General features: G+C 48.3%; 9 protein-coding genes across 9 annotated transcripts; 5 read left to right on the top strand and 4 right to left on the bottom strand.

The window, feature by feature from the left end:
- Positions 1-305: 305 nt before the first annotated feature.
- F9C07_10764 (putative mitochondrial DNA replication protein) lies at positions 306-2,044 on the bottom strand. The gene is made up of 6 exons (XM_041292087.2): positions 1,724-2,044; positions 1,644-1,668; positions 1,547-1,565; positions 1,390-1,486; positions 649-1,321; positions 306-484 (listed from the first exon to the last, which is right to left on the bottom strand). The coding sequence occupies exons 1-6, from the start codon at positions 1,800-1,802 to the stop codon at positions 430-432; spliced, it is 948 nt and encodes a 315-aa protein (XP_041146417.2). The 5' UTR covers positions 1,803-2,044; the 3' UTR covers positions 306-429.
- A 951-nt stretch (positions 2,045-2,995) lies between these two features.
- Positions 2,996-5,241, bottom strand: F9C07_2283662 (citrate synthase-like protein). The gene is made up of 8 exons (XM_041292086.2): positions 5,022-5,241; positions 4,888-4,952; positions 4,733-4,817; positions 4,624-4,671; positions 4,507-4,567; positions 3,899-4,454; positions 3,503-3,803; positions 2,996-3,438 (listed from the first exon to the last, which is right to left on the bottom strand). Exons 1-8 carry the CDS (start codon positions 5,139-5,141, stop codon positions 3,250-3,252), a joined length of 1,425 nt encoding a protein of 474 aa, XP_041146416.1. The 5' UTR covers positions 5,142-5,241; the 3' UTR covers positions 2,996-3,249.
- Positions 5,242-6,487: 1,246 nt separating this feature from the next.
- On the top strand, positions 6,488-10,554 carry F9C07_1564366 (uncharacterized protein). Its single transcript, XM_071508208.1, has 8 exons — positions 6,488-6,974; positions 7,057-7,302; positions 7,551-7,653; positions 7,801-8,847; positions 8,909-8,942; positions 8,994-9,162; positions 9,211-9,415; positions 9,472-10,554. The coding sequence occupies exons 1-8, from the start codon at positions 6,855-6,857 to the stop codon at positions 9,783-9,785; spliced, it is 2,238 nt and encodes a 745-aa protein (XP_071366526.1). The 5' UTR covers positions 6,488-6,854; the 3' UTR covers positions 9,786-10,554.
- A 246-nt stretch (positions 10,555-10,800) lies between these two features.
- On the bottom strand, positions 10,801-12,436 carry F9C07_10767 (Cys/Met metabolism PLP-dependent enzyme-domain-containing protein; the record flags this gene model as incomplete). Its single annotated transcript, XM_041292085.1, has 6 exons — positions 10,801-10,990; positions 11,049-11,617; positions 11,672-12,031; positions 12,095-12,178; positions 12,261-12,315; positions 12,387-12,436. 6 exons carry the CDS (start codon positions 12,434-12,436, stop codon positions 10,801-10,803), a joined length of 1,308 nt encoding a protein of 435 aa, XP_041146414.1.
- A 1,618-nt stretch (positions 12,437-14,054) lies between these two features.
- F9C07_2232807 (membrane-associating domain-containing protein) lies at positions 14,055-14,657 on the top strand (the record flags this gene model as incomplete). The annotated part of the gene is made up of 3 exons (XM_071509921.1): positions 14,055-14,139; positions 14,200-14,470; positions 14,549-14,657. 3 exons carry the CDS (start codon positions 14,055-14,057, stop codon positions 14,655-14,657), a joined length of 465 nt encoding a protein of 154 aa, XP_071366525.1.
- Positions 14,658-16,263: 1,606 nt separating this feature from the next.
- On the top strand, positions 16,264-18,083 carry F9C07_10769 (amino acid transporter; the record flags this gene model as incomplete). The annotated part of the gene is made up of 2 exons (XM_041292095.1): positions 16,264-16,474; positions 16,609-18,083. 2 exons carry the CDS (start codon positions 16,264-16,266, stop codon positions 18,081-18,083), a joined length of 1,686 nt encoding a protein of 561 aa, XP_041146412.1.
- Positions 18,084-19,861: 1,778 nt separating this feature from the next.
- F9C07_10770 (putative AMP-binding enzyme) lies at positions 19,862-22,156 on the top strand (the record flags this gene model as incomplete). The annotated part of the gene is made up of 4 exons (XM_041292094.1): positions 19,862-20,035; positions 20,090-20,345; positions 20,401-21,991; positions 22,051-22,156. 4 exons carry the CDS (start codon positions 19,862-19,864, stop codon positions 22,154-22,156), a joined length of 2,127 nt encoding a protein of 708 aa, XP_041146411.1.
- Positions 22,157-22,533: 377 nt separating this feature from the next.
- On the top strand, positions 22,534-23,517 carry F9C07_2090863 (uncharacterized protein; the record flags this gene model as incomplete). Its single annotated transcript, XM_071508870.1, has 1 exon — positions 22,534-23,517. The coding sequence occupies one exon, from the start codon at positions 22,534-22,536 to the stop codon at positions 23,515-23,517; it is 984 nt and encodes a 327-aa protein (XP_071366524.1).
- A 167-nt stretch (positions 23,518-23,684) lies between these two features.
- On the bottom strand, positions 23,685-24,823 carry F9C07_1564002 (uncharacterized protein). The gene has a single exon (XM_071508207.1). The coding sequence runs from the start codon at positions 24,692-24,694 to the stop codon at positions 23,852-23,854; it is 843 nt and encodes a 280-aa protein (XP_071366523.1). The 5' UTR covers positions 24,695-24,823; the 3' UTR covers positions 23,685-23,851.
- Positions 24,824-25,082: the final 259 nt, after the last annotated feature.

Here is a 25,082-nt window from a genome sequence, read left to right as displayed (position 1 = left end):
GATCACACCATCATGGTAGCTGGTATTACCTTCTAATTGGGTACTCATAACATCCTTTATTACCATCATCAAATATTTACAACGCGAAACTTCGGGATTTCCCTGGTTGGGCGAAGTAGACTACTGCATAACTGGTGATCTTCGGCTTCAACTCGAAAACACCATAAACATAGAATATACATATGCGAAAGATTAGAAATCGATTGAGAACCCTTTGGAGGCGGAACTACCACATCAGTGCGGATTACTACCCATAGACATTATTATAGACGGAAATATGAACCCCAAATAGCACGGGCCCAAAGTTCACTACTCAGTTATCCACGCATGTGATTGATGGTAATTCCACCCGATCCGTGTTTAAATCGGAGACTCAATTGCCCAGTCACTCCCGAGCCGTGCATAGTAGAAGGGTATCTCAAACCTTCACTAGTGCTTAGCGGTGACTTGATCGCCCGTCAGTTTTTCGACTGCTTCCTTGGCCCTATTCGGTACGACAGAGACCCATGGGTTAGCCAAACTCCGCTCCTCGGCTATCACATGAAGATCGGGGACATGGTAACCAGAAAACCAGTGCTTTCGGGGCACGGTAACCTTGGCCCGAAAAGTACACCCAGTCCTAAACACCCAGGGGTATGGTCAACTCACATGTCACCAAGAGCCACCATGCAGACTGTCTGCCAGATTCCTAGGCCTATACGGGGAGTAACTCCACGGTAAAGACCCTTAAGACCGTTGGTCTCGTAGATGTACTTGAAGGTTTTGCCAACGGTCAAGTTCTTAGGCCGGTTGGGGTCGTCCTTCTTACTCTGCATCTCCACGCGAATGACTTCAATAGGCTGGTTCCAAGCAGAGAGACCACCACCGAGGCCGGAGGCTAAGACCTTCTCCATCGCACTCAGTTTTTGTCCTTCATCCTTGTTGGTCACCTTGCGAATTGCTGATTCTGCGAGACGAGAAAGACCGAAACGAGAGCCCCAGTTCGTAGTTTGACGGATAGCGACCGCATTCACACCGCGGTTGATACCACGGATGCCTTCCTTGCGGTAGATGTCCATGAATGTCGCGAAGGTGCTTGGAGGCTTTACACCCTGGGCAGCCATCTTGTGCTTGGTAATCTCGACCGTCTTCATACAGGTGCAGAAGCCCATAGTGGCATATGCCTGGGCAATACCACCCGCCATACCTCCTGAGATACCAGCGAGGAAGTCTGGCGCGCCGAGCACCTTGGCACGGAATTCTGCCTCGGACGCGACGAAAAGGAGGACAGCGCCTTTGGTGGAGGCCTCAATCCAGGCCCACGGAATGAGACCTTGATAATCTGCACAGACATCCCATGTCAGAGACTGCAGTCACGCTACTCGGATAGCGGACAAGAAGGCTACTTACAACCGAGGATCCCGCCACGACCCCATATCCGACCCATAGCGCTGGCGAAACTGTCGCCTCGATTGGCGGCCATGGTCGTCTTGATCACTTCCAGCGGCTAAACTATACATTAGCAGAAGATCACCGGATTTTGTTGGGTATACCAAAAATATGATACCTGTCCCAAAGTGGTGACCCTAGTAATTATGTCAGTACTCAAGACGTCTCCCTTTTCACCTTCATGGTGGACATAGACTGTAGGCCGCATTACTTACTCGAACATATTCAATCCTGCACCAACTGCACAAAGACTATCAGAACCATGGCATTCTCTATAATGCTGGGCGATACCTACGCAGCAGATTGCTAAACTTGACGGGCTTCTTCTCGAGCTTACGGCCGGCAGGGGCCATCTCAGCTGTAGTAGTAGACATCTCTAACCTTGGGAAGCGCTGAAAGGGGCCCTGACCAAGGGATGCTGGGGGCTTCGTCGCCTAAGGGATCAGAAGAAGTCGGTTGTTGTTTGCAATGGAGAAGTCAAGGGGGGACGATCGCTTTCAATCGAACTCCAAACGCTCGGAATAGTCCTTGAAAGGTGTACACTGGAGGACCGGGGAGGGGGCGATCTAAATAGCCGATAAAGTAGAGATGGAAGGAGAAGCAGTGATAGCCAAACAGAACAGGAAAGATTGGAAATATAAAGTCTACGAGGATGGATTACCCGGAGTACGTACTCCAAGTTTAACTAGGTGCTAGGCCCGACTAGGCACTCGACGGCCTAAGGCCAGTTGCCGTTCCCCCTCAAACCGCAAAAACAAAACCGACGTCGGGGACATTGGGGAGGCACTAAACCTAATTGGTGTCTTTCTAGCCTGAGTCCTGGCACTAGGCCCAGTGTGGTCCGGCGGTGTAATTGGCCTCAGTTGAGCCAACGGAGCAAATCGGGTGCCCCCCAACATTACCGCAATACAGAAATGGTTGAGCTGTCCCGATCCTTGTCTCAAATTCCTCTCAACCTCCCAGGTTCATGCCCCAGATACCTCTCAAGATGTAAACAAATACCCACGGGCATCTCACTACTCGTATTTACTACAGGTTGTACCAATTGTATGTGTATCGGCTTTAGGAAACAAAAATATCAGCATGCTGGGCTCTATATATTATTTGTTCTCTCTCCCAGGTAGGGTGAAAGATACCCATACTCTTAGCACTGATTAGTAAACTTGTACTTTTTTTACCTTGGATGTAATTTTCATTCTCCTATTCTAGGGAAGCTTCATGACCGAAATACTCCGTACTCCCGGTAGTATTAGCACCAAGTTACCTACAGTTCAGTACATACCTGGGCACCTATTCATGTGATAGACATCAGCTGTGAGATCATTACGCTGCAAGTGCGTAGAGTCCGTGTCAGATGATAAACCCCGGAAATCACAAGATAGATGAAGGGAACTGCACTCATGCACATACATGCACACTGTAAGTTGGTACTGTACCTGCGCATTGGCGGCTGCTTACCAGTATTACCGGTTACTTGACAATATTCTTTTCTTCACATCCCTTCCTTCTCTTTCTTGGTCCCTGGTATTGTCTTCCCTCTATAGAAAGAAATGGATCTAACACTAGAGTGGTCTGTTTCTAAATTGTAGAGGTAATTGTTTTCATCAAGCAAAAACTGGGACAAAGAAGCCATCTAGTCAAAAGATCGACATAATATTGGTGCGCTGTTACAAGGCCCGCCTGGGCCAGGTCCTATCATACATTAATCAAACTAACCACAGCACTCGTCGCATCCTAGTCTAATAAAATAGTAAGGGAAAAATACAAAATGGTGTGCTTAATCATAAAACCTCCTCCAGGGTCTCGCGTCATTCAACGAATTTACAGCTTGGCACCGACAAGCTTGGCGTAAGCCTCCGTGCTGAAGGACTTGGGGCGCTCAATGGGGGCACCAAGGGCGCGGTCAATGATCAGCTGAGGCAGAACACCTAGAGCACGAGAGACACCGAACAGGACGGTGTAATAGTTGGCCTCAGTCAGGCCATAGTACTGAAGAAGGACACCAGAGTGCTGAAGATAGATCAGCATTTGTTGGCTTGTAATCGAATGATTTAAAAATGTGCAATAGACTTACAGCATCAACATTGGGGAAGGGGTTCTTGGTCTTGCCATGCTCAGTCAGCACGCCAGGAGCAATCTTGTAGACCTGGCTGACGAGATTGAACATTTGGTCATCAGGGAGCTTGCGAAGTGCAAACTCGCGCTGAGAAACGTAACGAGGATCAGTCTTACGCAGGACAGCGTGACCGTATCCGGGAACAACCTGGCCAGCGTTGAGAGTGGACCACAAGTAGTCCTTGATGGCCTGGTCACTGAGGTCGTTACCAATGGCAGCCTTCATCTTTGTGAGCCAGTTAAGCACTTCCTGGTTTGCCCTGTTGAAGTTAATGTGTTAGCTGGATTGACTCTACCATCCTTTCGTTTACATTCATTTCTCGCTCGTGGGCCTTTTGATGAGGGATAAACATACAATCCGTGAAGGGGGCCAGCCAATCCGTTCAGACCAGCAGACAAAGACAGCATAGGGGAGCTCAGAGCACTACCAACAAGGTGGGTGGTGTGAGCGCTGACGTTTCCACCCTCATGGTCAGAGTGGATGGTCAGGTACAAACGCATGAGCTCAACGAAGTCATTGTTGTTACCAAAGCCGAGCTGGTTGGCCAAGTTGTAGGAGTAATCCTTGTCCTTCTGGATAGGAGCGACCTTGCCGTCCTTGAAGACGTTGCGGTAAATCTTCGCGGCGATAGTAGGAAGCTTGGCAATGAGGTCCATGGAATCCTCGAAGGTGTAGTTCCAGTAGTCCTTCTTGTTGATACCTTTAGCGTAGGCCTTGGCGAAAGCGGACTCGTGCTCAAGGGCAGTGACAGCCAGAGAGAACTGAGCCATGGGGTGAAGAGTGCTGGGACAGCGGTCAATGAGCTCCTCGATGAATTTGGGGAGGTCAGAACGAGCAGCCCACTCGGCAGACAGATCGCGAACCTGCTGCTCAGAGGGAATTTCGCCGGTCAACAGCAGCCAGAAGAGACCTACGGTATATTAGCAGGATGTACCAACCGTCTTCTAGGGGATTAGTTGTACCTTCGGGAAGAGGCTCCTCGCCACCGGGAGCCTTGGGTAACAGCTTCTGGCATTCGGGGATCTATGTAACCATGAGTATGTGATGATCCCGACAAGAAACAGTGAGATAATACATACGGTGTATCCACGGAAACGGATACCTTCTTCGGAATCCAAAACAGAACCCTGAACTACAATTAGCAAATCCTCATCGGCAGCTGGTTGGTTCCGTTGCGTCATGACATACTTCCCACACGAGGCACTTCACACCACGAGCACCGCCGTAGGCCTGGTCGAGGGTGACCTCGCCGATGACCTTGTTGCCATAGTCCCTACGAGTGTTGATTGGCGTGGTTAGCAAATGGACTGATGGTCAAGGTATTATTCGCGTGTCGTGCATACTTCCTGAGCTTCTTGACCTTCTCAATCTCGCCAGGGAGATTGTCGGCGAATGTCTCCTTCAAGGACTGCATAGTTCGAAATCATGCCAGTTAGACAAGTCAAGAAGCAGGAGCAATCTAGACGATACGACGAACCTTGGCCTTGCCGGTAGAGTAGCAGCGCAAACCATTGAAGGCAACGGACTGCACGACCGGCTTACCGGCGAGAGAGGTGGATCGAAGAACAGAAGTTCCGATTCTCAAGGAAGAAGCCATGTCGAATCAAACAACCTTTATTGAGCGGCTGAGTATAATTGAAGAATGGAGAGGGTCTGGGTATATCGAGATAGTGACAGAGAGAAAAGAAGAAAAGATGCTGAGGTCTCGGGAGAAGCTCTTTTTTTTTTTTCCATATGACCGTAACGGTACAGCCGGTACATGGGCGGTACAGTAAAGGTCGGCAACGAGGCAAGGCAATGGCGGGATTCCGTACTGTACCGTAATGCTATGCCCAGGGAGGTGGCCCGGTCTCCCGAATTCTTTCCATCGGCGACGTAAGGTGTCTGTGATCCCTTGCCCGCCAGATTCCGTTACGCGGGACGGAGTACCGGAGTAATTAATTACCTAGGTAGAACAGCTCGCTCTCTTGTTTATTTTCCTTTAGTTTCTTTCATTATTGCTATCATACTAGTACAACACCTCTCCGTAACAGACTTTACTGGCATGGACACCCTTGTCTTCCTTTGCCTCTAAGGTCTACACTATATGTTTATAATCTTATATTTTGTTTAATCTTTCTATTACAGACTACGTGGTCGCTCACCAGCAAACTGACGATCTCGGCACGCAATCCATCCGTAAACGGAGTATTCCACTTTTTAATTCGAAGTTCCCTTGGCTAGTGACGTCGGCCGCTACCCGAGTTTGGGTCGGACCCATCACTAAGGTAGCTGCTGTAGTACTCCGTACCGAGAGTCAGATAACCAATTGAGTACTGCCAGGTTATGAACAAGGTGTTGATTAATCATGTCAAATTATTTTGTTCAAAAACACAAAGTATGCGGCAAGTTCTGTTTTGCTATTGACAGTACTTCATGCTCTGTAGTGCACTTCTACCTTGATAGTTCTGTACTTTGCCACAGCAGGTTCTTCGGCTCTGTGGGCCTTCACCCAGAAGGACAACGCCTTAACTCAATTAGCAGTGCTTCTATTCTGTACTATATACGGAATACCACTTCCGACTCACTGGCCTAAGGTCAATGGTCATCATTAGGGCTTAGTAAGTAGACGTTTTGGGAACACCGATAGGCACGTGACATATATTTTGAGCCTTAGGCCCCCAGCTGAAGTAATTAAAGTGCAAGAGGTGCCGTGCCAGGTGAAATTGTGGGTTTACCAATTCAGGGTTAGCGCAACTTACGATTTTTCTCCTCACCTGACTGACTGCCCTTGTCTACTAAAAATCACTCCTTCCTTACTATTTCTTTCACAGCATCACTTTCACGTCAACCTTTATCTACTCCTTTTATTACATGTTTCGTTCTACATTGTAATCTATCACATCTGTCTCTCTTTTTGATTCACCTGACGACTTTCACCTTAGGACGTACCTTGTACACATACTCGCTCGCGAGTCGCAAAATTCCTGGACACCATCGCTTGGCTGTGTTCTAGCTGTAGGCGGAAGCCCCCCCTGGTCGCCAGAAGTCCGCTCGTGGAATTCTGTAGTGATACGACCAGAAGTCCGCTTAGGTACTTGTCAACGTTTTGAGATCCAAAAACACAGCAGACCTGCTATCACTAAGCATCACAATATCTTCTTGACCGCACTGGATCTCCCAGTAGAAACGACTCGTTGGCCCCTTGATACACCCAGTCGCCTATATCATATTATTTGAAGCGATAGGTTTTGTCAAAGAACTTTCTGGGAATATCTACCAACCATATCTCCGTACTGGAACCCAGCCCCTCTAATACATACTATCAACAATGTCGTCTGCTGTAGCAGAACTGGACAATTATCTCCAGTCTATGCTCGCCCTTAAGCCTCCTGGTGTCTCAGGCTCTAAGATCAACAGTATCACGTCGCTCTGCACCGCGAATGTTCAGGTATTGTGTCCCTTCTAGCTTGGATTGATAAGGGTTATCATAGAAGTGAATGGCAAGCTAACAGAAATTCTTCTTTTTGCAGAATGAATCCGTTCTTATCCAGAAGATCTATACACACTTCAAGAAGGCTCCGGGAACACACAAGTTGGGCGTACTCTATGTCGTAGACTCTGTAACTCGACAGTGGGTAGAAGCAGCGCGCAAGGCAGGTCAACCATCTGGTAGTGCCGCTCCTGATGGAACCTTCGCCGCTGGTGTTAACAGAGTGACCGAATTACTACCTGTCTTGATGACTGATATCATAAACAACGCTCCTGAGGATCAAAAGGTACGCTCTAGATGCAAGATGCATACAGTCATCAAACTACCATACAACCTGCGGGCATGCGTACGGTCTAATAAAAGCGGAGATTTGCGTTCAAATCCCGCTGTGGCCCGTATAAGACTTGATCTACGTATCTCCCGCTATATATCCCTCCCTTCCTGCATAGAGTCCGCCGTTTCTTTTCTAGGTGTTTATTCTGTCAATTTGTGGCGAATAGTTCAACTTACGTATCCGATGGTCTCTGCATATAGGAAAAAATCAGGAAGCTGGTTGATATTTGGGAGCGTGGATATACTTTCCCCGCCCCCATGCTTGCCTCATTCAAAGAAAAACTAAACGCACCCGCAGCTCACAGTAAGCTTGTTTCCCTCCCTTTCCATTTCATATGATATGGACGCCATTACCCCGTACCCCGAGTTGGTTGTATGACATAGGGAGCTGCCGGCGGCTCTTATAAACGTCAAGATAAGTGCAAACGGAATTCTGATATTGCTTCTATAGATGTTGAGTCCACCACACCTGAGGGTTCCCCAGCCCCAAATTATATCCCCCTGGGGGGTCCTCAGCAGTCGCAGTTACCGCTGTCATCTAATGGCGCAACCTCGACTACCCCTCAGTCGGCGCCAGATACCTCTAGTATATTGAAAGCCCTGGCTGATATGGCCAAACAAAACACAGCGGCTCCATCAGCGTCAGCAGCGCCGGCAGTAGCACCGCAGGCTAATCCTCTTGGTACTTTAACCCAGCAGAGTGCAGCTCCGCAGCCAGTGTCATCATCCGTAGACCAGGCATCACAACCCCAGAATGGGCAGGCTAGCGTAAACCCATTTACCGCTGGGGCTATGGCGACACCTTTCGCGGCCTTGAGTAATGTCGCTCAAAACACGGCATTGGTACAACCACAAAGCCAGAGTCAGACTCCGAACCCATTGACTGCGGCACAGAATCCACTGGCTGCGCTACTGCCGCAGGCAACTGCAGGCCCAGCTCAGCCCACTCCCGCTGTTACGACCGATGCGCTGCAACAGCAACTCCAGCTTTTACAGCTTCTGGCCGCGCAGGGTATTCCACAGGACCAGTGGGCCACCGCTCTGCAGATCCTCAGTCTGTCTAATGCCGCTAACATGGGCAACATGAATCCTACTCAGGCTGCCGGCTTTAATTTACCAGGTCAAAATGTCAATACCTGGGGTCGTCCCGATTCCCAATCACGTGAGTTTGATCGGGACCGTGAGCGGGACCGTGACTATATGCGCTCACCTCCAGGTCAGTATCGTCGCCGTTCCCGGTCCCCAGGCTGGGATAGACGTCGTGATGTGTCTCCTCCTCGTCGCCGTGATAGTCCTGTTTACGGTGAGTACCATGGCGACTCTCCCGGTCGTAGGGGTGGTGATCCCCGCGGTCGGCGTGGGAATGATTATCGTCAGCGCAGCCCTCCTGGGCGTAGACGTCGTACTCCGTCTCCTCCTCGTAAGGACCCTACACTACCGCCACCCGGCCCCAAATTTATCGAGTGGGATTACTCTATTGGGCAAGGCAATATCAAAGGTTCGTCCCAGCTCGATCGCAAACATTTTCTTTTCGTACTCTCGACTAATTTCTTATGTAGTTCTGAGTCGAACCCTTTTCGTTGGTGGTGTCACGTGAGTCGATATCTATGTTTTTTCGTGTCTCGGATTCTAACAACTCAACAGGTCATCAGAGGCTCACTTGCGCTCTCTATTCGGCAAGTTTGGCATCGTCCAGACTTGCATTGTCAACATAGACAAACGCCATGCTTTCATCAAGATGATCAGCCGCCAGGATGCTGTGCTTGCCCGTGAAGGTATGGAATCTTATAAGTCTGGGGACATGCAACTTAGAGTAAGTACGCCTTCCCATACTTAGTGATATTGCCTAATCAGTCTCCAGACTCGATGGGGTGTCGGATTCGGACCGCGTGACTGTAGCGACTATCAGACAGGCATTAGTATAATTCCGGTTGAACGACTCACGGAGGCGGATCGGAAATGGATGCTCACTGCTGAATATGGCGGGACCGGAGGCAGACCCATCGAGAGCGGCATGGTTGTTGAAGAGCCAGATATCGAGATCGGTGCTGGAGTTTCATCCAAAGGTTTGTTTATATTACACTCGAACTGAAGAATACTCCAAACTAATTTGTTCTTGTAGCTATCAGCAGGCGGATTGCAACTGATACGGGGGGCAAACGGGGTCCAATTTCATCCCGCACACAGCAGGACCGCTTCCCCCGACCAGACCGGGACGGACCTTCGGCTAGAATGGGCCCTGGCGGCCATGGTGGCCAACCCGATCGAGATATCTCGAATGCAAACAATGTCGGCGTCCCTCCTGCTGTGCCCGGTTTTGGCTTTTCCTTTCCGGGTATGCCCATGTTCCCTCCAGGATTCATGATGGGAGGAGCACAAGCTGGAACATCTAGCGGGTCAGCACAGCCCCCACCCCCGGGTCAAGGGGGCAACTAAGTTCTTAATCAAGTTCGAACTGATAAAGCAAATATTGCTCCAGTGGAGACACGGTCTTTACTTCTTTCATTCCGCCTTTGTTTTGATACGAGCTTTATTTCTTATATTTCATTGTAAATCATATACGGAACATGGCGTTGGAACTCTCCCTCGAACCCTTCAGAAAGGCATATTTACATCAGCGCAAGTGATCTTCAACCGCTTGAGTGGGCAATCGGACATTGTGGGCATTGTCTTGTCCTTTTGCGTGTGTTGATACTTCTCAGATGATGCCATTGGCTTAAACTCGAATGTTTCCTTGAGAAAATGGTGATGCGTCGCTTTCTTTCTTGCCTTTTTTTTTTTCTCTTCCCGTTGAACTTGGGCGGCTTCGTGTGATTTCGTTTTCATCCGTATTTGAAAATCAGCAATGCAGTTGCATATCTGCTCGGTGCACTTCTTTTTCCCTTTCCATTTTCAATGATACGGTGTATGGCGATATGTTGGAGCATTCAATTCCTGTTTTAATTTAACCCGAATAAATTTGTTTAAAATAGTTCTCAAGGTACTTCAATTTGGAGGCTTTTCATGCCGTACCAGTACTTACAACCTCACTGGATTTACCACCAGAGAAAGGAATAAACACTGAAGAAAACTACAGTTTTACGCATTGCTCTGGCTATCGCTATTTCTATCCCACGATTTTAGAAATACTGTTTCGGCCACTACTTTTCAGATCGAGACTGATATAGTCTATTCTTGTGTACAGTATATACGGGACTCATACGTACATGCATACATACGTATTACCGAAACTAAGGATATTGTTTCTATTGACACAATCCTAGATTTAGCAAGTTCATACGTGGTGGTGTCCATGATGAATTGAACCGTTTTTCTTTTTCTCTTCAGCAAGCCTCACCTACTCACACTCCACTTCGACTGTCAAGTGCCCCAATGTCGCCAAATTACCTTAACAGGCCTCCAGAGCAGGCCCAGGCAGTCTATTGCTTGACTCTCTCCGCATTGTAATAAATTAGGTACGTGCGGCACTGGAAGTCTTGAATGACTGTTCGAAGTCGGCAATGATATCGTCAATGTGCTCAGTACCGACGGAAATGCGGATAGCATCCTCAGTAACACCAGATTCAAGCCGTTCTTGCTCGGTCAGTTGCTCATGTGTCGTAGACCAAGGATGGATTGCAAGCGTTTTGGAATCTCCGACACTACCAGGTTGGTCAGCTAAGGCTGTAGCGATTCATAGTCACCAAGTGAGGGACGTACTTAGCTAGATTACTAATCAACTTAAACCCGTCAACGACCTGGCTTCCAGCAGCAGCACCTCCCTTGACACCGAAGGATAAGACACCGCCATACCCGCGCTTCAGATAGCGCTTAGCGGTCACATGGTTGGGATGATCCTCGAGGCCAGGATACGAAACCCAGCTCACATTGTCGTTTGTACGCAGCCAGTTCGCCAAAGCCAATGCATTACTTGCATGCCGTTCAGCACGCAAGCTAAGAGTCTCCAGACCAAGGATTAGCTGTTGCGCAGCAAATGGATTCAATGCTGACCCGAGATCCCGAAGGATCTCAACGCGGACACGGATTGCGAACGCCAGATTCCCGAAAGTTTCCCAGAACTTCAGGCCGTGGTAGCCTTCGGACGGCTCCACAAACTGCGGAAATCGAGCACCATGTTTACCCCAATCGAATTTGCCGCTATCTATCACGACACCACCGATCGTGGTACCGTGGCCACCAATCCATTTAGTTGCACTGTGCACGACGATATCGGCTCCATGTTCGATAGGGCGGCAGTAGTAGCCACCGGCTCCGAAAGTGTTATCAACCTAGTCCATTGTCAGCACTTGCGCCAACGAATCACAAAATGCATCTATACATACTACCAAGGGCACACCTTTCTCATGGGCAGCCTTAGCGATGGCCTCAATGTCAGGCACATTATATCGAGGGTTTCCAATCGTCTCGACATAAACAGCCTTGGTGCGGTCATCAATTGCCGCACCAATATCCTCTGGCTTGTCTCCTTGGACAAATTTGGTCGTAATCCCTAGCCGGGAGAAGAAAACTTTGAACTGGTTGTATGTGCCTCCGTACAAATTACTGGTCGAGACGATATTGTCACCTGAATGCGCAAGTGCTGAGATTGCCATGAACTGAGCCGCTTGGCCAGAAGAGGCTGCTACCGCTGCAACACCACCTTCGAGAGCTGCAATACGCTTCTCGAAGACATCGACTGTGGGCTGTAAGGAGTTAGCATGGTTAGCTCTTTTACCTTCTAGGGTCAACAAGCTTTCGTCACTTACGTTCATGATACGGCTATAGATATTGCCAAACTCTTTGAGGCCGAAGAGCCTGGCGCCATGTGCAGAATCATTGAATGTATAAGACTATAGATGTTAGTATCATTTAATGGACCACTATATAGAACCGAAATTGAAGAGAAAGGAGCGCCCAGGGGGGTAAACAGACTGTGGTCGCATAAATAGGCACAGCGCGAGCGTTGGTCGCCGGGTCAGGCTCCTGGCTTGACGTCCATTAATTAGTACTCAGAATCCGTATGAACTTGTTGGGGACTATGGGAATGAATATATATACCCAGCATGAAGCTGAAGAGTTTCAAAATGAGGTTGTCGTGACTCGGCCATTAGTGCTCCTGAATAAAACAGCCACTGTCTTTTCGTAGTAGTTGGATTGTATATCAAGGATGATGTTCCATGTAGAGTTACTACTCAAGGCTTTCAGGAGAGCCTGCAAGGTGGAAAGGATGACTACGTTGCTTTTATAAATACGTGCGGGGATAAAGTAGCAACAATAATGCGCAACTACGATGGCGTGATCGGTGGAGGGAGGGGGATCGAAAATAAGAAAAAGTAAAAAAAAAAAAAAGTATAAAGAGCATACCGATTCATTTATATGGCCGGGCAAAATATGAAGAAAACATTTACCTTTTTGCTGACCACAGTTTCTACTAGGAATATGGTGGTTCAATACTAAGCAAGGCTACATTTGTATCTTTGACACTTCCACATGTCCTGACTAGTATGTACCCATGCATACGTACGGCACAAACCCCCATACTCTATCCCAAGAATATGTGGGGAAAGGGATTGGTGTTCGTGTTTGTGCGAGCTTGACCCCAGGTCAACTCCGGAGAAAGAAAACTAACGTTCGGGACTTATAAGAATACTTACTTACTACTGGCACATACCTATACTTGTACCGTCTTGCCTAAAGAGGTAGCGGATTACCGAAGATAAGCATCATGCAGTTCCGCAGAAGACTTCCAGAGATGCAGCTTGATAAATTCGACTGTGAGAATCTTGATGTTTCAGTGACGCTGATTTACCACTGTTAGTGGAGGAGTAAACCGGTGGGCCAATAATTTAACGTGATCTGCCATAAATGGTGAGCACCACAGTTACTAACTCTAGATAATTGTAGATAATTGAGGCCATTGTAGGGCTAGTCACGTTATCCGCCCCATAAGTACACTAACTTACTGTATATGTACTAATCCTACACTATCGTCGTCGTAGTAGTTGGTAGTAGAAACTGCCACTGCTGAGTAGATCCCCCGTCACATTCAATCAGAATCTGCCAACAAACCAGTCTGGCATGCCTTCCTAAATTAGTATCTCATGAGATCATTGTCACCCACTCCCAAGCCAATCTTTCGTGTTCACGAGTGCGCGGCGAGGCGCTTGTCGTCATAGGCAGCCATATTGATGATCACAAGCTTCCACCAAACGAACCCCGAAGAATTCAGTCATGGAGGGATGACCCGCTTGTAATGTCGGTCAACTTCTTCTTCCTTGAATACCCAGGAACTTTTCACAGTCTCCTTCTTTTCATACAACAAGCGACCACATAAAGGAAGGGTAATTACTTTAGGCGTCAACCCGGAAATTGAGCCACTGACGCAGATTTTCACCTCAAGGTCGGCCAAAATAGCATCTTTACCAACTCGTCCCGCGCCGCCAGCTGAAAACTAGGGCAAGGAATATCCTGAGAGAGCATCGACGGCACAGTTTCCTTGCCGAAAAACGGCAAGAGATCTTCGAGAACAAGGTTTACCACATGCTCTTAAATCACAGGCCTTGCTAAATACTTTTTCCAACTTTCTATTCTCCTCAGATTCGCTAGATAACTAATCTTGACGGAACAGCTGTAGCGACGTCGTCAGGTATTGCGTTCCCGTTCTTATTTGGATTGCGTTGAGGACTACGAGAAAGGGCCAAAGAGGCTCACTACCTGCTGCCCGCGATGGCTCTGGATTTCCCCTGGATTTATCCTGTTCGGGTTGTTCAAGTGATTTTTGCAATTATCATTCTTGGTTTGACCGCATACAGTCAGTCACCTTCTTATCGCAGACATGGCAAGCTGAAAGGACACTGACTCCCAAGCAAAGTTGTCAGCGTGTACAATAATGACACCGTCAACTTCATGCTTTTCAATAGCATCTGGACGGCTTTCTTCGCCACTCCGTACCTCGCCCTTGCGCCTGTGCACTTTCCCCAAATCGCACATCGCTTCGTTATACCAGCCGTAGAAGCGATCACTATGATTTTCTGGTTTGCAGGCTTTATTGCGTTGGGTGTTCTGCTTCCTGCCCCTAGGTTCTGTCACTGGAGCGCTTGCAACTGTGCTCAGGCAGCCACGGTATTTGGGGCATTCGAGTGGTATGTCCTCCCTGGTTGAGAGAGACTCACCATGATATAAAGCCGCTGTAGTATTAGTTGCTAATATAAGGAATACAGGGCTTTGTTTGCGGTCACGACAGTAGTGGCTGTTATCGGAGCTTTGCGTACCAGGTCAAGCACTGGTACGAAGCCTGCCCCTCAAACCACTGCTCACGTTGGCGTCTAAGCGGAATAGTAGCGGTAGTGCCGTGAGCTACCTGTCAGCGATTAGGACCAGATTACGGATGATAATAAATTATGAAGCTCAATTGTTAAATGATACATCTTATGTGTTACGATATCTGCGCCAACCCCGGTTGATCCGATTCCAATAATAATAACGTCCATAATGGAAGAAGTGCCGAAAAATGGAGAAAGCCAAACGGAACCCGATGATTTATACGAGCAAGAAGTGGCTCCAGTGGCTTTGCGATAGTCCATCTTATTATGTCTTGCAACTTGATCAAGGCTCGCTTTTGAGTCCCGAGTTCTCACTGGTTTTGAGCGGATACCCCTTTTTTTTACTATTGTATATTGTCTATGTGTGGTCAATGTATCTCCATTTCACGGATTTATAGCTGGAGTTCAGAACTGACTAGACCTCAATTGTTCCCATGCCACCATTATCACATGTTCAAGTTTAATTATACAGTAGGTCGGGATCAGGAAAAGGTGATAAATCACTCATGTAGTGAGAGTTACCCGACGATGTAGTAAGATAGTTTGCTGGACTTGAGTACTAGCGGTCGTAGGCTCATAGTGCAGGAGATATTTACGGAGGAGGGGATTCTTTTCCTACCTCGGGAATGAAATACCGTAGCTGAGGGATGCAAACATTTAAAAGGCCAGACCATCCCCGGTACCCAGGAACGGACGTACCCGACGAAGATAAAAAAGATACCACCAGATATACTTATAAGTTACTCCGTACTCCGTACAGGACCTACTCCTTAAACGACTAAAAAATTAAGCATTTGTTAGTATGAGCATGAGTTGAAAGAACATGGCGAATTGGTGCCGGTTGTTACTTTCCCGCCACCACACGACCCAGAATTTCATCACTATCGTCACGGACTTACGAGAAAATTTTTTCCTCCGCCAAAAAATTCCCTACAAGGGCCCACTTCAAGATGGTCGCCGCCGCCAACGTTTCGTGCGGAGGCTCCCATCCGCGCGGGTGGAAAAGTTTTCAGCGGTCGAGTGGCACACAACAGTTCGATTAAAATAGGTATATCTATTTAGTCTTCCAATGGATTGAAAATGTTTCTCCTCCCTGCAGGTATTTTTCTTTCTTTTTGGTTAGAAGTTACCATTATCATTACCATTATTATCAGTGATTAGGGTTATCTATCTGCCTCTCCTTAGCCTATCTCACCGGCGTTGCATCCGTTGCACTGAGGTCTCCATTCTCTCCCCTCACTTTAATCATTTTTTTACATAACACTTTCTGGTCGTGCACACATAGTCGCTTGTTTCCCATCGCTGTCATTCGCCGTTCCCGTTATCTTCAGCACTCCTAAAGGAGTAGTTCTATGATAGCCGCCTACGACAAACCACTGTACAGTGTACCCCGTTCCTTTGGGTTGAGCACTAGTTTGCTCCACAGAGAATACATACTCCGTACTGGAAAGGCTCTGTCCGCTGGAGTGCAGTGGTGACTCAAAAGAAGTCCCGGTGGAGCCAGCCCTTACCAACCTTTTCCTCACCTAGAACCTTTCGACTTTCTGCACCTCACGACGACTTGCTCTTCGACCTAGCCTCACCCTCAACTATTGGACTGTCAAGGTCCAAACATGGCCTTTGAGGACGGGTTTAACGTCACGCCAAAGACAGTGGGAAAAGAAGCAATGGCCAACGATGAGGCCTTTCAGGTCAATGCTCCCACTCCATCGTCCGATTTGAAGGACGTGGACTGCGAGAAGCATGGCGCTACTCGCGAGTCGAACCCAGTACCGGATCTAAAGCGCCAGCTCAAAAGCCGACATCTGCAAATGATTGCCATTGGTACGGATATCTCCTCATTCTTTCCACCCTCGCCTCATGCCTTCCGTCATCCATTGAAACTTATTCGCCTACGGAAAAAAAAAAAAAAAAAAAAAAAAAAAAAAAAAAAAAAAAACCTTGCTGACCAGAATTAGGTGGTACAATTGGTACAGGTCTTTTCATCAGTAGTGGCACCGCCATCGGTACAGCAGGGCCGGTAGGCGCTTTGATTGCATATCTCTTCGTCGGCTCTATCGTGTACTCCGTCATGCAGGCCCTGGGTGAAATAGCAAGTTATCTGCCAATCCAAGGAGCGTTCACGTCCTACGCAGCTCGATTGATCGACCCCAGTCTTGGTTTTGCCATGGGTTGGATCTATTGGTTTTCCTGGGCTAGTACCTTTGCGCTAGAGTTAACTGCGACAGGGTTGATTATACAGTTTTGGGACAAGGATATCAACATCGCCATTTTCATCGCAGTGTTCTGGGTCGTTATTACTCTTTTCAACTTCCTACCTGTTAGCTTTTACGGTGAGCTGGAGTTCTGGTTCGCTAGTATCAAGGTGATCACAGTTGTTGGGTTTATGATCTTTGCAATTTGTATTGATGCGGGGGCCGGCGATAAAGGATACTTGGGATTTACTTATTGGACTAACCCAGGTCCATTTGCAGCTTACGCCGGTGTTTCTCCAGACTCAACAGCCAAATTCGTGGGCTTTTGGGCTGTGCTTATTCAGGCGGGTTTCTCATACCAGGGAACAGAGTTGGTTGGTATTGCAGCAGGTGAAACTGAAAATCCCCGCAAAACTATTCCTTCTGCGATCCGCAAGACGTTCTACCGCATTCTGTTCTTCTTCGTATTGACTATCTTCTTCATCGGCCTGCTGGTGCCCTATACCAATGAAGACCTTGTTAAGGACGGAAACGATGCAAACTCTTCACCGTTCGTCATTGCGGCCAGACTTGCGGGTGTCAAGGTCCTGCCTCATATAATCAACGCCGTCCTGTTAACTGTCGTGCTTTCCGCCGCCAATTCCAACGTCTACAGTGGTAGCCGTATCCTAATCGGCTTGGCTCAAGAAGGGCTTGCCCCGCGCTGGTTCAAGAAAACGTCGAAAAAGGGCGTGCCCTACTACGGTGTCATGTTCACTGCGGCGTTTGGCTTGCTCGGTTTCATGAATGTGTCTAATGCTGGTAGTACAGTGTTCAACTGGCTTCTCAACATTGCAGGTGTGGCAGGCTTCATCACTTGGTGTTCCCTGAATGCCTGTCATCTTGCATTCATGCGAGCTCTGAAGGCTCGCAATATGTCTCGTGACCTTCTTCCCTTCAAAGCGATGTGGCAGCCCTGGTATTCCTGGTACGGGCTCTTCTTCAACATATTGATCATTTTGACTCAAGGGTTCACTGCTTGGATCCCAACATTCAGTGTAACGGATTTCTTTATCGCCTATATCAGCTTGATCCTCTTCGTGGTACTCTATGTGGGACATAAAATTTTCTATCGGACGTCGTTTGTTCCCCCACTCGAGGCCGACATCGACACCGGTCGGGTTTCTCTTGAAAACGAGTCATGGGAAACCACCACTACTAAGTGGTATCAAAGGATCTTTCGCTCGTTTCGAGGCTAAATCAGACGTTTAAAGTACCCACGGGAGTATCCCTGGCACTTTCGGGCTACCCGAGGCCTTTCTCTTATAATTCTTATTCTTTTATATTGTTTTTTTGTTTCTTTTGCACATACGTGACGAGTATATACCTATTATATACATCTCCGACCAGGCTGCTCGCTGTCGACTCCAAGGGAACCGGACTTGCATGTTGGGACGATAGATGAGGGAGTCATTTAGACAAGGGTTCTTCAAGGTGATTCGTTTTCCTCCGTTTTGTACAGTATTTGATTTCCCCTTAATTGTTTGCATGGCATGGAGTTTGGGTTGAATGGCTGTGATATACTACTATTCGTATTCTCTGATCTCGAATCGAAGAACAAATTGATTTCAACTTCTTACACAAAGATGTTTTCATTGGTTACATCGTGACAGATGAGCAAACGAGCAGCCTATTACTTCGTACCTAGGTAAGGGGTCATCAAGAGAATGCAGAAAGTTCATGTGGCCCGGCGAATTTCACATGAAGTTCACCACATGCGAAGGCTGATCAAGTCACATACATCCAAGACATACATCTTTTTTTTTTCCCTTCCCTACTTTTAAGGTTTATTTGAAAGGATGGGCTACTTACGGGATGATCAAATCAAAGTAGAGAAAATAAAAACAAAGGAATGAAACTTAGAATATGAAGAAGGAAACGATCACTTCTGTAGGGACACGAGGTGGCAGTACTCGGTTAAATTTACAAGCATGTGAGAGAGAAAGGTTAAGGCATCACGGGATGGATGATCTTTATGCAACCTAATTTGTATGTACGGAGTATGTACGGAGTACTGTATGTCTTTAGTCCGTACCTACACAGTCACATATGTCAATGTAGGTAATTTATGACGTCGATCCGCTTTCGGAGAGGGCTATTCATGATGCTGGGGCCCCGGAAGACACTCCATGAAAGGAAAAAATAATTTATAATAATACATATGAAAAAAAAAATGAAAAAAGAAAAAATGAAAAAAGCAAAAAGAAAATATCGAATGTATATCACAGTAGATACCACCGATCCAACGGGGAAGCCCGAGGAATACGTAGTAAGGTGGACTTTAATTAGGAAGCATAGACTATACCGTTCCGGTCAGTCTTCTCCGATCCAATGGCCTCGGCACTTTCAGCAGACGACGGTCGAATAGTACAGAATACAGTACTTACGGAGTAGTCCGTAGCGCCGATAACTAATCGCTCTGGATTCCCAAATGAATCATGGAGAAACTACACCGCCCACCCTATCGACCTAAATGGAGGCATACTAATCCTTCCCTCCCCGGACTCAATCAACCGGGTAAATGCCGAGGTTCGTTTCACATCGCGTGGAGGCAAAGAGACATCGTGGGTATGAGCTCGGCCACTCAGCGGAGTCAGCGCTCTATTCTTCCCCATTGCTTGGGGACTTTCTCCCCCCCTCCGACTGCCCGCCAGGTCCATACTCCTTAACCACTTCCTTTCCTACTCTTTATCCCTTTCTTCAAACGTCTCCCAGCCGAGTTGTACCTTCTCTCAACTGTTTTATCTGGGCTTTTGCGCTGACGTTCACCTTGGTTCGAAGAGGCAACGGCTTGCATTCCACCCACGGAAACCAGAAATTCCCTTCTCACAGCCATAATCGGTATCTGCCAGCGCTTGAGTATTGGTATGATAAGATTTCGCCCTCGACGTTGAGACATTTATACAGAATCTCAAATTCACATAGTAGATTAAATACATTGCTGACTTTTCCAGGTTACTCATCAATATAGGTCGCAATGTTCTTTAGCCAACAGCCCGTCCACCTTGCTCGTGCGGATGAGTTAAGGCAAGAGCCTCCGAAGGGCTCGCCGTATTCTGTGGCCCTTCCTGGGACTGAGGAGCCTGGACGGAGTAGGATCTACCGTGCCTATCTTGCGCAGAAGGAACTTGTGAGGACATTAGATCCACAGGTAAGTATATGTTCAGAGCTTGGTGCTCTTTGGTATTGACATTTCTCTTGTTAGGTTCTCACTGCGCATGACATCTTTGAGTCGACTGCAAACCGAGTACCGAAAAATCACTGCCTGGGATGGCGCCCGTACAACCAGACAACCAAGACCTTCGGCCCTTACCAGTGGCTAGATTACCAGACAGTTCAAAAGCGGCGGGCTGATTTCGGTGCCGGGTTGGTGGAATTGCACCACAAACACAATTGCCATCGTTCTGGCCAGTACGGTATCGGACTGTGGTGTCAAAATCGGCCCGAATGGCAGATCACTGGTACGCGATTGCTTGTTATTCCCTACTCTTGAATAGCCCTAACTTGGCGTTACAGATCTGGCATGCATGTCTCAAGGTCTGTATTCTGTATCAATCTATGATGTTCTTGCCTCAGACGCAACCGAATATATTATAAACCACGCAGAGCTGCACTGCGTGGTAACTTCCTTGCCGCATATCCCAACTTTGCTCAAGCTGAAGCCCCTCCTACCCAATCTGAAAATCATCATCAGCTTGGACCCTCTTGATGGTGGCGAACAAGTTGGACACTCAAAGCGAGCTCTTTTGGAGTCCGTGGCTGCCGGACAGGACGTCTCGATTTATACGATCGATCAGGTTGAGGAACTGGGCGCCACTTCGAACCGCCCTTACAACGCTCCCCAGCCTTCTGACATCGTCACCATTAACTATACCTCCGGTACTACGGGCCCTCCGAAGGGTGTTGTGCTGACGCATGAGAACGCCGTTGCGGCCACTGCAGGGGCCCTTGTTACTACCCAGCAGGCTGCTGGTGACACACTAGCATCCTATCTTCCGCTAGCTCACATCTATGCACGTTTATCAGAACATGCAGCTTTCTGGGCAGGTGCCCGGATCGGCTACTTCCATGGAAATATCGTGGAGTTAGTCGATGACCTAAAGTTGTTGAAGCCCACCGGGTTTATGTCGGTTCCCCGTCTTTACAGTCGGTTTGGGAACGCTATTCGTGCCTCAACTGTGGACCAACCGGGTTTCAAGGGCGCGTTGTCGAGACATGTCGTTTCGACCAAGACAGCCAACCTGAAGAATCCTGATACCTCTAAGGCTACTGTTAAACATGCCTTGTACGACCGGATATGGTCTAAGAAGGTCGCCGCTGCCCTAGGCCTGGAACGTACGAGAATGATGGTCTCCGGCTCTGCGCCCCTCGATCCTTCTCTCCATAACTTTCTCAGAGTTGCTACCGGTGCCGATCTCGTTCAGGGTTACGGTTTGACTGAAACATACGCCATGGCGTGCGCCCAGTCTTCCAAAGATCTGACTGCTGGCAACTGTGGACGCCTGGCACCCTGCACAGAAGCGTGCCTGGCGTCTCTTCCTGACATGGATTACTCCGTCGAGGACAAACCCTACCCTCGTGGCGAATTGCTTCTGCGAGGCACAAACGTTTTCAAGGAGTACTTCAAGAATCCTGAAGAGACTGACAAGGCCATCACTGAAGATGGATGGTTCCGAACAGGCGATGTCTGTACGATAGACGAAATGGGCCGCATCATTATCATTGACCGCCGGAAAAATGTCCTGAAGCTAGCTCAGGGAGAGTACATCTCACCAGAGCGGTTGGAGGGTGTTTATCTTTCCGAGCTGGGGTACTTTGCACAGGGCTATATCCATGGTGACAGCGTGCAGACATTCCTCGTTGGTATTTTCGGGATCCAACCTGATGCATTCGCTGTGTTCGCTAGCAAAGTTCTCGGCCGGCCCATGAGTGAGACCGATATTGAAGGCATTAGGTCTGTATTGAATGACGATAAGATTCGGAAGGCAGTGCTGAAGGACCTCGAGAGAGTTGCGAAGAAGCACAAGCTGGCAGGCTACGAGAGGGTCAAAAACTGCTCTTTGATGCTTGATCCGTTCACGGTTGAGAATAACCTGTTGACGCCAACGTAAGTGCTCTTGACCATCAAACCGTTATATTGCACCGTACTAATTGTTCCGGGTGTAGATTAAAGCTGAAGCGTCCCCCGGTGGTGAAGCAGTATCGCCAGCTTCTGGATGAGCTCTACGCCCAAGCTACGGCGGAAGAGTCGGCTCCAAAGGCCAAGCTATAGACCTGTACTTTGATTGTATTTTGTTTCTAGATATTATATCATCAGCATTATATGTATTGGAGCAGTTGACACGGGCAACTGACTCTGGGCGCTGTATATACAACCCGATTAAACTGTTCTTCCTGTGAAATATACAGCTTGTGACATAGTGATTAGGATATTAGCATGCCACTAGACGGGGTTCAAAAACGTATGGTTCGTTTTCCTGTGGGTAGAAGAGTAAGAGACCATGTGATCTCGGGCCATGGCGGACTTGTTTCGTCGGGAGCAGCTTGGCAACACTCGTCGTCCTTGCCAGCTTCTTAGATGCAGACGGACGAATTGCACTAAGTCGTCAAATTTTCAAAACAACAGTCGCAACACTTTTTCTAAGAACCATGCGCCTGTTCCACGCCTCTACCTCCTCTCTTCTTTTTCTCCTCTCTACTGTCGTGGTGACGTCCGCCTTAACGGTCGTTATTCCCCCCTCAAATCTTCTTCCCAACCCCAATGCTCTCCCTTCCGGCACGCACGCAACTCTAACGCCCATCCCATCGTCAACGCAATCCAAGAGTGGCCATGTCTCTCCTCACTCACTGACTGCCCCTCTGACGCGCTCCGCGACCTTCATCTTCCAGAACCTAGACTCTACGGGGAAGCCCGAGTCTTACTTGCTTGATGTCCGATCCGCAGAATACGTCTTCACGCCTTACCGGGTTGATGTCGCTGCAGACGGTACGGTGCTAGGCATTTGGGAGACATTTCGTGGGAACCCATGGGAGAATCGTGGCGCAGAGAGATACGTCCTCGATGCTGCTTCCGTGAATGCTGCCAAGTTGCCCGAAGTGGCAGTAGATGCTAAAGTCCTAGCTAGAAGAGGCTTCTATGAGGAGAGACCTAAATGTGAGTATCTCTGGGAAGGAGAAGCTTTTTGTATGAAGTACACTTGTTGTTTTCAAGACGCTTATGGATCTATCCTCCTAGTCTCCCCTCTTTCTTTGTTTAAGAATCCTATGATTTTGCTCGCCATAGTAGCTTTGGGGTTTACTTTCGGAATGCCGAAGTTGATGGAGAATAGTAAGTTTAACATCGTAACTATTTCCCTGCGCGACGCAATCACATATGTGTTTATAGCGCATGCTTCCCTTACTCATATCGCTCCAGTGGATCCCGAAATGCGTGCCGAGTTCGAAAAACACTCTCGGGCTTCTCCTATCTCCGGTGCAACTCGTAGTGCCATGGCTGGTGGCGGTGCACCGGGCAACTTTGATTTCGCAGGATGGATGGCTGGTGCCCATCCAAGACCAGGTGGTCCAGAGCCTGCTGCTCTTCAGGGAGTAGCGACTGGCAGGGAAGGTGGAAATGTACGAAGACGAGGATAGATGAAAGTTCTCGTTTGGGCAATAAATAGGGTCCGGGTCAATCTATGGCATTAATCATATCCTACTAGGGGTCAATCAAAGCATAATAAACAAACTTAGAAGCAATTGTGAACCCCGCCATAAATCGCAAGAAGCATAAAAAGCGACGCATGCAAACTACATCACGACCAATCAGCCTGCCGTTCACCATCAGAGCACGCCAGGTTGCATGGCCTCTTTAATAGAGTTGGGGGGCCCGGGGGGGAACTAATACAGGAAGGGGGGAAGAGGCCGAAACATAAGAACTCGCTGACGGATAGTTCAACAGGGGCTATCATGCAGAAACGTGGTAACATTAAAAATCGCCGAAGTCGCCACCGTCAAAGTCATCATAACCGCCTGAGCCGTAATCATCATAGTCATGATGGTCGTCCAAAGCTTCTGCCAACAAAGCACCCCCGATCAAACCACCACCTACACCTAAAGCTGCAGCGCCCGCAGTTCCCATACCGCCACCATGACGTCGCACTGGTTGTGCTGCTGTAGGATAATAACCAGGTTGGGCTGGATAGGAAGGATAGCCATACCCTGTGGGTTGTTGAGGATAGCCACCGTATCCGCCTGGAGGATACCCGTATGGTTGTGACGGCTGCGAAGATGGCCTTCCATGATTCGCAGCACTACCACTTGATGATTTTCCCATCAACTTGCTCAGAAAGCCTTTGCTCCTCTTCTGCTCTGGACCGGTTATATGTTGTGGGGGGGTGGAGGACGACTGGTATCCAACTGACTGCGGTCGCGAGGCTTCTGTATAGTAATCTGCTGCAGCCCCAGGCTGTGCTTGCTGTCTCGGGCTTCTACTGTCACGAGCGCGGGCATCTTCCTCAGCCTGTAACTGGGCAGCTAGCCGGGCATCGCTGTCCAGAGAACTGCTTCTGGCGCCGGCCTGGTTATAGGGATTATTAGAACCCAGGTTTTTCTTCTCGTTTGCACCATGTACTGCAGACGGGTTCGCAGGCCCGGACTCTTCGTATGAGGGAGGTGCTTCGCTAGGCGGTGCATGCAGCTCCTCTTGTGCCGGTCCTTGAGGGGATTCCCATTGGGACTTGCCAGTACGCAGATTTACAAAGAACCTTTTAATAGAGTTAATGTCAGCAGACATTGAACCACAGGGCCAAGCGACGGAAGCACTTACCATTGCTTATACCGATCATCAAACTGAGCCTTCCACCCCTCCGGGACAGCCGGAGGCGGGGGACCTGGAGGCGGGGCGAACGACATCAATATCTAACAGTTTGGGGACCAGTAGGGGGAATTTGCTTGTGTTTGCCTCGAATTTAGGGCGGTGCGCTGCTTGATATCTAGCGAGCAGCTCTCGACTTCAAATCGAAGTGGGCGTGTAGATGCCTTTTTTACTTTAAATTTACTCATTATGTAGATATTATACCGTACTTACTACGTAATACCCCAGGGGCGGTGCTCAGCCACGTGATCATATCGGTGACTGTATTCATAAATTAATTGCTCCTTTGAATTAATCCGGCACACGCTTTGTGTATTAAGTACTTGATACTGCTTGTGGTGTT

The sequence above is a fragment of the Aspergillus flavus genome, chromosome 4, assembly GCF_009017415.1.
Source record: "Aspergillus flavus chromosome 4, complete sequence".
NCBI classification, from domain to species: Eukaryota; Fungi; Ascomycota; class Eurotiomycetes; order Eurotiales; family Aspergillaceae; genus Aspergillus; species Aspergillus flavus.
The sequence above is the reverse complement of the archived record's forward strand: the minus strand, read 5'-3'. Positions and strand labels throughout refer to the sequence as shown.